This window comes from Coccinella septempunctata, chromosome 3, assembly GCF_907165205.1.
Source record: "Coccinella septempunctata chromosome 3, icCocSept1.1, whole genome shotgun sequence".
In the NCBI taxonomy this organism is placed as follows: domain Eukaryota; kingdom Metazoa; phylum Arthropoda; class Insecta; order Coleoptera; family Coccinellidae; genus Coccinella; species Coccinella septempunctata.
In genome coordinates, this window is record NC_058191.1 from 39,723,624 (window position 1) to 39,733,968 (window position 10,345).

The 10,345-nt window shown below is 34.3% G+C and overlaps 1 protein-coding gene and 1 long non-coding RNA gene across 2 annotated transcripts; both read right to left on the reverse strand.

Annotated features, from left to right (window-relative positions):
• Positions 1-948: 948 nt before the first annotated feature.
• On the reverse strand, positions 949-2,379 carry LOC123310008. Its single transcript, XR_006537310.1, has 2 exons — positions 1,164-2,379; positions 949-1,105 (listed from the first exon to the last, which is right to left on the reverse strand). It is a non-coding gene; the product is annotated as an uncharacterized LOC123310008 (long non-coding RNA).
• Positions 2,380-8,684: 6,305 nt separating this feature from the next.
• LOC123309589 (fork head domain transcription factor slp2-like) lies at positions 8,685-9,972 on the reverse strand. The gene has a single exon (XM_044892777.1). It carries the CDS (start codon positions 9,911-9,913, stop codon positions 9,014-9,016), a length of 900 nt encoding a protein of 299 aa, XP_044748712.1. The 5' UTR covers positions 9,914-9,972; the 3' UTR covers positions 8,685-9,013.
• Positions 9,973-10,345: the final 373 nt, after the last annotated feature.

The following is a 10,345-nucleotide window of genomic DNA, read 5'->3' on the forward strand; positions in this document are numbered from 1 at the left end:
TTTTCTTCCAAGTAATTAGCGATATCGAAAAATAAATGTAGCATTTAACGTCACTTTTTTCAGTATAATTCAGTGGCGTAGTCGTAGAATTTTTCAGTCCATCTCTTCACTGATATAATCATTACTTTTATTCTTTGAAACTATGGTAGAATGAAAATCAGCTTTGTATATTTTTTCAGATTTTAATAAAGACCTCATTATGCATTACAGATACGTACATACAAAGTTTGCTAGAAATAATTCGAAAAAATTGCGATGTTTTGTCTCATATAGCCCAGGAAACCACCTTTCGTTTATTAAACATATATAAGTCAACTTATTCCGACGTATAAATACGGTTTCATTAGACCAAAATAAGAAGGACAAATGTCCGCGTGGTAGACGTATAAAATCAATCCTGGATATACGTCTCCTATTCGTATTTCATATACGTCTGATACTCGTATTTCATATACGTCTTTTAGACTACTTAAGTAATTCAGAAATTACGTCGAAAACTAGTCGTCTTTAAACGTTCACAACTCATATATTATAGACTATATTTCAACGACCTCAATGTACCAAAAATAGACGTTTAATAATCGTATTTTATACTACAATTAAGTATTAGTAATAGACGTCTCTGAACAACGTTAGACCTACTGTTCATGTATACAATATCCGACGATACGATGATCCGAAATTGCATTAATATGTGTTGATCGATGATTTCGAATATAATAAATTAAAAGAACAATAAATGCACTTTCCGATCATCGTTCATACTGTCGAATATCGTATGAATGAACATTAGGCTTATTTGTTGTTAGATATTACTGTTCTGAATATAGTCAATCTTCAACATTTATTATGACAATCTTACCCTCTTCCATACTTATCCTTTTCATAGTTTCGAATAAGACATAACGTAGTGTCAATCGGATTTTAGGAAAACTAAATTTTCAACTATTTAGGTCTCAAACCAATTTATTCAGAAAATAATAAAATAGTAGTTTTCAACATTCAGGTATATACATTGAGTACACCTCTTTAAATAAATATAATGGTCTATTCCTACATTTTTAGATTGCTTCAATCAGATGTACCCACATCAGCACTACGGCCTCTGTAAAATGTTATTTCAGTTAGTTTTAGGAGAAAAAAACATGTCGAACAAAACATACCAAATATCTTTTTCATCATATCAGTAGACTTGAAAGTGGAGAGCTTTCTTCAAAATCGGTTATGTCATTTTGTTTTTTAGCAGATGTTTAAACATGTCCATCACTATGTTGAAACAGAATACATTTCAATCACTCATGACAAAGTACAATTAATTTCCTCCAGACAAAACAAACACAGTAAACACACACAGCTTACGAAACTATTTCAAGATGGACGACAAGGAGAACGAACTACGAACAGCGCATGCCACATAGCATAGAAACACGGCCGTGACTGCCACATGCGTGTATTGTAACGATAACTAATTGCCTATTGGCCGGTCGGGCCTGCGTAGATCCTCAATCCTCTTCCTACGTAAACATGGCACCAACGTTGCCAGGCTATTAAAAATGTAGTAGATCTTGAACATTCTCATAAATCTGCTAGACTTGTTTGAATTAGAACTAGTAGACTACAATTATATCAAGTGAATAGGTCTCATCTCAAGTGAGGAGGGCATTCAGTTTTCCAGATCACAAGTATAGACAGCATAATCTTTGATGGTTGAAGCAATCAGTGTATGGACAGGACATTATTTCATTTCATGTGACAACGCTGTGAATTGTCGAATTGGGGGACTTTTGATCAAAGATATTATATGTGTAATTTCTTTGCTTTTAATTGGTTGACGACCATCAATCCGAATGAATTAAACTCCATTTGGCGAGGAAACTATAGAAAAATATGCAAACATGCATTTTTTTCGTTCAATGTATATTTTTTTTTTCATTTATTGCACCTATGGTTGTACCCTCTATTCAAGAATATCTAGTATGAATGTTATACATATAAATTATTCCCGCCACGGCTCAACCATTTATATACAGCTGATTAATTAGCTACCTGGTGAAATCAGTTCAAACAATTAAAGCACTTATATAAGCTGAATCGCTTTTTCAACTTCGAAAAACTTGAATGTTTGGAACTATATGTAGGTATATAAAACTCAGAAACATCGATATGACAATAATGAATAAAGGACCAGTATTTTTTTCTCCCTGATAACTAGAAGTAATGTAGTAGGTATCTACATATGGCTTATAATAATAGTCATATTTGAAACCTTTCATATATTTGTCCAGTGTAGACCTCAATGATGAGTGTTAAAAAAATTCGCTAATAGACAGATTGAAAACCTACCATATATCCGTTTAATATACCTAAGTTCATGGAGAAGGAAGGTAGGTTGAAATATGTACGATTTATAGTCGTAGAATTTGTGGAACTTTTAGACCTAGTTTATAAATTATGAAAAATTATTAATGCTGGAAAATAAGCGATATATATTGTAGGATGCATATTGTTTCAATCGTAAAAACACAACTGGGAGACAAAATAGATCTCATTATGTATATATGACTTCCACTTATAGACATTCCAAAAACCTATCACATATTCGTTTAATATAGGTGTAGGAAGTACGTCGAAAAGTACAATATATTCGACGTATAATCAGGGGCGGATGGGCTACCTCGAACCGGCCCGGGAATTTTCTTCCAGACCGGCCCACTTCAAGAACGAAAAAAATTGTTTTGAGGTGGGGGTTCAGTGGAGTAGCTAGCATGAGTTGCCATGAAAAAAAATTTTGATGAGCAGCCCCTAAAGATGGCACCTTAAAAGCAATTATCAAAGGTTTTTTACAATCCAGAAAACTGTCAAAAAATTGAGCAGACATTTTGTGGGAGCGAGAAGGCGATGAAGGAATTGGGCCATGTTCCCATATCATTGCAAGGGATATTTAAAAACACCTCTAAAATCGTTTCGCCAGAATTTTTTTTCCTATTCATATAATACTTTCGAGAAATTAATTTTTGATTTCCTGCTTTAAGTGAAAGTTTTCACCTAGTTGGCGGATAGCATGCAGACATTATAGGGAAACAGCAAAAATATTTTTTCTACAAGCGTGCGCGTTCAATCTTTTTCCCGCACGCATTCCAAGTTGCAAAGAGTCACTTTCCCAAAACGTGCGGGAAAAACGCCTGCTATTTCTTTCCCGCACGCATTTGCGTGCGGGAATGGATTAGCAGGGGTTTTTCCCGCACGCAAATATTATAGAGTAAATTAAATTCTATCATGTTTCTATGCACAGAACGTCAACGATGAGAAACCCATAGTAATGACATGCAGAATTACGTCTGTCATTATATATGAATTAATCAAATGAGATATGATCTGTTTCGTGAAATGGATATATTTATATTATTTCAAGCGCTTGTAGAAAAAATATTGTTCCTAACTCTTGCGTAAAGTGTCTTGCCCGCACTCAACTGCTTACCCGAACTCTGCTTCGCATCGTTCGGGCAACGGCAGTTTCGTGCGGGCAAGTATCACTTTCCGCACTTGATAGGAAAATAACTATTTTTGCCTACATAGAACAACTACTCAATTTGATTTTTGTCCGCTTGCTGATTTCTAAGAAAAAAATCAAACATTTCTTTTCATATGCGTTCTTCAGGACATTGTATATAAACATGGGACATGGGCTGCTCAAAAAAAATATATTATATGAAAGACCCATTGTTTTTGGACTATAAATGGACCCTTAAATTAATTACTCCTTGACAATCTGCATTATGTTAGTTTTATATTTATTTCAATCCATTTTATTCAAAATAACTCTGAGTAAATAGAATCAACGGAAACTGAATCTATGTTGTCTATAGGTATGGTTGAAAAAATGAAAATTTTCAAATTTTCTCACATTTGACATCAAGTATTTTTTGAACCGTACACAACATGGATGCATAGTTTCCAAATTTCGATTTCAAATTTTCTTAGGGTAATTTTGAATGAAATCGGTGGAATCTTAAATGAAAAAAAAGGTTAGAAATAGTCTCTAAGTACCATTAATTTCTAAGCCAGTCGACCCTGAAGAATTTTTACTAATTTGAAAAATGGTTTTTTAGTTTTTTACCATAATACCTTTTCATGATTATGTCAGATAGTTTTTTCGATATCATATTTTTATATACCTTGAAATATCATCATATTAATTATTCACTTCAAGCTTTTGCTAAACGAATAAGGTGCAATCCAGTGACCCACTTACGTAAGACAACCACTGTACCTAAATAAATTTTGAAGAAACACTCATACATACTATTCAAAACTTAAATAAAATCTATAAACTATTGATACTGCAACTAATTAAATGGCCATTAAGCTAAACACGCCTAATGTTGCTAGTTTCGTGATGTGGAAAACACAAAAATTTATAATAATGATAATTTTGACTGTAGAATCAAGAAAATTGAGTTGTAGGAGTTTTTTGTTGAGAAATAAGAATACTTATATAACTCGTTTCAGTGTAGATTATATAAGGAGCTAGATCTCAAAGAAGAGACCTATCCTGTCAGAAAATATATATTTTCTCAATAACCTTAACCTTTTTTAGGAGATTTTCGTTTTACATCATTGAATTGCAATCTATGCATCTTCAAATACTAAGTTGGCCGACATAGATTTTGTTTCTCCTATAGCGAGCAAGCTTCTGTCGAATAATATTAAATAAAGTAATAAAGTAAAGTTTGGTAGTGTGATATTAAAAACAGAGGTTTAATATCATATAACTAAACTTTACTTTCACACCCCGTGTCCCATGGACTGGCAACTTAAAACATTCGTATAAGGCAAGTTCAGCATAATAATCATACAATCACGTGTAGAGTTTTTTGCAACTTCTGTATTTCATTACGTTTCAAGCTACCCTGTTTATGCCAGTTGTTCAGGAATAATTTATTTTTATTAATATTATTTTCAAAACTTATTGAAACATATATTTATTGGTAGATTTCAATATTTGTAAAAATAAAAATATCGATGTCAAATATGTTTCGCCGAAGACAAAAAAATGGTACGAACTGACCAGCCCTCTGTTCCAACAATCGACCGGCCCACCGGGAATCTTCCCGGTTTCCCGGTGGTCCCATCCGCCCCTGCGTATAATTCAGAGATCTTGTAGACTTCGTTAATAACTGATGAATATGACGAAGAGTTTAAAATAATTGAAGTATATAAACAAAAAATAATCTTCAGTTCTTGAAAAAACTATTGATAAGCAAAAAACATATAGTGTGGTATATATAGGTAACGCTAAAAGACGTTTTATAAACCTACTACAGAAAAATGGTATAATATAGACGTAAAATACTTGTACTGTGATAGACCAAAACGAAAAATATACCATCAGGATGAATATTAGACGTATACTAAACCAAGGTGTGTTTCCTGGGAGGTAACTTCGTTCGTTGTATACTCAAAATTCCAATTTTTAACTAGTTTTTGACCAACCCAGTTTCATCATAACTATGTTATGAAGTTTCAGTGAGCCATGTGATCATAACCGATTATCATTCATATTTCAGTACGATATTCCACTCAAATGAACTTTTCTTAATTTATTTATGTCAATTAGTTTGGTGAAAACAGCCACCTACTATACAGAGTGAGTCTTTGATTCGTACAAATATTTTAACAATAGATTCTTGAGGTCAAAATAAACACTTTTTTACCCTACCACTTTTTCCGAATCGGTCCGGTTCAAACTATACAGGCTGTTAAAAAACCATTAAAAAACGTTATTTTCAGTTCTCCCAAACGGTTTCATCGAATGAAATTAATCTCGAAACATAGTTTTTCATTTATTTGATGAATCTTCTTCGAACACAAGATATCACCCACGTCTTCCAGTTTTCCCATTATGACCATTACGTACCATAAAAATACCAAAAATTCAAAGAATTCAACTCTTGAAACTAAGTTGGACGCTATAATGGATTTTTGGACGTTTTGTAAAATAAAAGTATTCCTCATATTTTCTCGTATACCTAATGCTCCATTTTCGAGTTATTTGATATTCAATATTAAATTTGAAAAATTGGGTATTTGGGCTGAATACAACTCTGTTTAAAAGGATCGGCATATGTGTAGTGTCACAGATTTAGCTAGTTTTTCTGAAGAGAATTTTGTTTTTCCAAGGGTGGCACAGCACAGCTCATTATGATAATTTAAAATGGCTATATTTTTTTATCATGGCCGAATAGAAAAAAATGGTATAGGAAAAAAGGGTTTCTTTTGACCTCAAGAATCTGCTGTTGAAATATTTATACGAGTCAAAGACTCATCCTGTATACCTAGTATTTGCTATTTCTTGACTTAAAATTATTCTCAAGTATTTTACACCCTGTATATTCTGAAATCCACTTTTACCAAGATTTGAGATTTATTGTTTAGGATGTATAATCGTTGCCCAGAAAAAAGAGTAACCATCAACCGCATTTAACCACCTTTTACGTGTTGCATACCATCAAATTAACGTCTCGGAGGATGTTTATCCAATAAACATAAAAAGGACCCAAACTGACATTTTCTCCAATTTCACTTGATTGAGCGTAGGTAGCCACAAATTCAACGGCCGCAGCAAGTTAAATTGATTCTCCCATCTGTGACTCAGTGTTCCCGAAAGTCACGTCAACATTTTAGTTAATGGGACTTAGATCTAATTGACCCGCAGGCCAACATCGCCCAGTCTTACACCTACGTCCACTTAGTGCCCCGTCAATTGATCGAGGCTCTGGAAGGGAATGAAAAAGAATGAAATATTTCGTTCTTTTTCGTTCACGTCGGACTTCTTATGGTCCTTACTGATTCATCCCGTCAAAGGAGAGCCGACAGGAAGAGTCTAATGAAATAAACTCCATTGTGTTTATTTCGATAACAACTTTGATGGATTATTTTGAAGTTTAGAAAATGCCCCGGTGAGGTGTATCAGTCAAATCGTGACATATCACGAGATGTGGTATATTTTTTCACTGAAGTGTCAATAATTTCAAGAATTAAACTAGAATTGTAGCCCTACTGGAATTTATTTGAATGATGCAAATTCTAGTAGAATATTTACCATTTCAAGTCTGAAAAATAATCTCAAAATAAAAATTGAATTTCGAAAAGATTTTAAGCGAATTTGAAATAGGAATGCTTGGCTACAATGATCAGTTCATTGCAGGGGCCACAATAAATGCATCTGTAAAATCTACAGCAGAGCATTGGTGGTTCCAGGATTGATTTTGGAGAGGGAAGCATATTTCATATTATGTATGGTGTTTTGTTGATATAAAATAGGTATATCGTTATAATTGTAATATAAGCTTTATGTTTGAAAGAAACCTACTTAGAAACTTATTGGGGTAATGAAATCAATTTTTGATATTAAAAAAATTTCTCTCAAGTTCTCAGAGAGCAAGTCTTCTAGTGACAAATCTCGAAATTTCATGCAGCTTGGTGCAACCGTTCAGTTTTGACGATTTTTTAACTGACCACATCTTTTTCGGGTCAACTTTCGACACATATGTGATACATATTCCAAAAGAACAACTCTTCAATTAATAAATCTCGAAAATTCATCGAGTTCGTTCAGCAGAGTTCATGAAAATATAATATATAGTTTTCTTAGATCATTCATCTTTTGAAATACGATCATTTAGAAACAAAAATTACGAATATTGTGGTTATATAAATTTATATTCCTCAATCGTTATAATTCTTCCGGTTATATTTCTTGATTTAATTATTCGAATTATACTTATACAGTTATGTCTATTATTTATCCTTGAAGTCCATTTAAAAATTTTTTAATTCAATCAATTTGTTTGGCACTATTTTCTTCTAATTTTATTGATGGATATATTGTCACAATTTTTCCAGAGTGAAATTCATTTTGTATCGAGGACTTTCATTGATATTTAATAAATATTCGTATAGGCTAGAATTATCTACGAACTTAAATTTACCTACCCCACAAAAATGTGGGTTAGATTCTTCATCTTTTGAAAACAATAAAAAATTTCAACTTTCAAGGGATATGCGCATACCTTTCTTGACATTCCAGAGTTCTTGATTGCTAGAAAGTAAAGTTACCTTCTTTTCTGGTTATATTTATCGTTATTTTTCAAAGGCCACATGATTACGAAAAATTACTAAGGTTATTTATAGCCACATCCCCTATATCCTTAAGATTTAGGATTACTTTTTTCAAAGGTACGCCCTGAGAAATACCTAAACCGCCACTAACTATAACAAGGTTGAAAAAAGCCATAAATTTTGTTAGCTCAAGATAACCAAATTTCTGTCTTTGTCAGACTATTTTCTTCGAAAAATAAAGTTTCTTGAAAGCTGATCAGGTATTAAATGAACATTATCACAGTAAAATGAAATGATGAAGTCAACAATGCTTAACTTTGTCGAACAATAAATCGAGAAAGAATAGAATTCTGAAAAGCTCAAACGGTACTGAAATTCCATTTTATATAGCTTCATGAATTTATCCTGCGTGTATTAATTCTTGAATATCTATATCTGTTTATTTATGTATATTCCACCTCGAAAATTAGTATCAATCTACCTTGTGAAATTTCAAGATCACACTTCTCATCCTTTTTTTTAATCATCTGGTTACTAATGGAATAAAAGAGGTAGGTCATGGTTCATATTATTTATTTCTTGGAATAGACTCGAATAAAATTCACTTAATATACAATTTTTCACATATAACTCTGAATAATTTAAGAAATTTTATATACAGCTATTTACAATCATCTATCTGATAAAGTTATGTACATTCATGTTGTTTTTTTACATCTTATATATACAAAAAGTCGAGATCAATCCGACGGATCGGATATAAAACAAAAACGAATCATTTCGAATAACGAAACAAAACAACAAATTTGTACTGAAAGACTGCAGTTTCTTACTATATCTAATATTTCTTTGGTTAGCCTTTTGAATAATTATCACTCACATAATCAAAAAATCAACATTGTCTCGATATTACGGTCACTGGTTTGAACAAACTGTCTGTATTTCTTGGTTCGGGAGAAGACGAAGCACTGGATGGCGATAAGGGGAAGGGCACCAAAGGCGCCATCATCTGTGGCTGATATTGCGGAAACCTCAAATTTTGATAAAGCTCCATGTGGGGTTGCCTCAAGTAAGCAGCCATATCCAAAAGTTGCGTCTGCACTGGTACATTCCCATATACTGGCCGTAAATTTGTTTGTGGTGGTAAGAAGTAAGGGTGTGGATACCTCTGGTACACTTGCTGCTGGTAGTACTGCTGGGGTAAATGGAAAGACCTCCTGTAAGCTGCCAAACGCGACCTCGTGGCTGCAGTGGATCTTCTCCTCAATTTACCGGTGGTACCACCAATAAAAACGTCTTCGGCCGAAGGGTCCAACATCCAGTAGTTACCCTTTCCAGGGTCATCGTAATGCCTTGCCACTTTCACGAAACACTTGTTCAAACTCAGGTTATGCCTGATGGAGTTCTGCCAACCTTGCTTGTTGTCTTTGTAGTAAGGAAAGTTACTCATGATGTATTCGTAGATACCATTGAGCGTCAACCTCTTGTCTGGGCTACTCCTGATGGCCATCATGATGAGAGCGTTGTAGCTGTATGGAGGCTTTTCCTTGGCTTTGCTCTGGTCGTCTTTCTCGCCCGTGCTGCAATCCAAAGGTGGCGGTGTACCAGTGACATCCAAATCACAATCCGATTCACTCAAGTCAGAGACCGGCGTCGGTATTCTTGCCTTTTCAGCCTCGTTATGCTCCTCCAAGAAGATTTCTGGTATCAGGGAACTGATCGAAAACGAAGATTTGAGGGGTGTCCTAGCCATGGCTGGGACAGACACGACGGTATCTTCTCTATTCACCATTTCAAACTGAAGTCACTACACGATCGGTAAAGTTTTTGGCACGTCTGTATTGCGCTGAGACTGCTTGTTAACTGGTGTCTGTGAGAACAGGTTCTCAAAGCGCTACGTAGCTCAAATCCCCTCCTGTCTACGGCCAATGGGAACCGGCCAATCAGGGCTCGGCTAATAGAGCTTTTACGCCCCATTGCGCGTTCCCGCCTAGAAAAAAGAGGGTGGGGGTTTTATTTTGTGAATAACTCAAGTGCAAAGCTGCCCTGGATTTATGTTTGTGTTGTTATAGTTGTAGTTTTCGCGTTATGTTTATGTCAATTGGTGGGGGTTGATGTTGTGTTTAGCCGACGCGGAAAAAAATGTTTTGCCTACGACATCCGCCCTGATGATGAACAAAGGACGCGATACTTTCTACGTATGAATCCTTTTGATAATGATAAT

Coding starts and splice junctions, on each gene's coding strand:
- LOC123309589 (XM_044892777.1), bottom strand. CDS start 9,913: ATGGTGAATAGAGAAGATACCGTCGTGTCTGTCCCAGCCATGGCTAGG.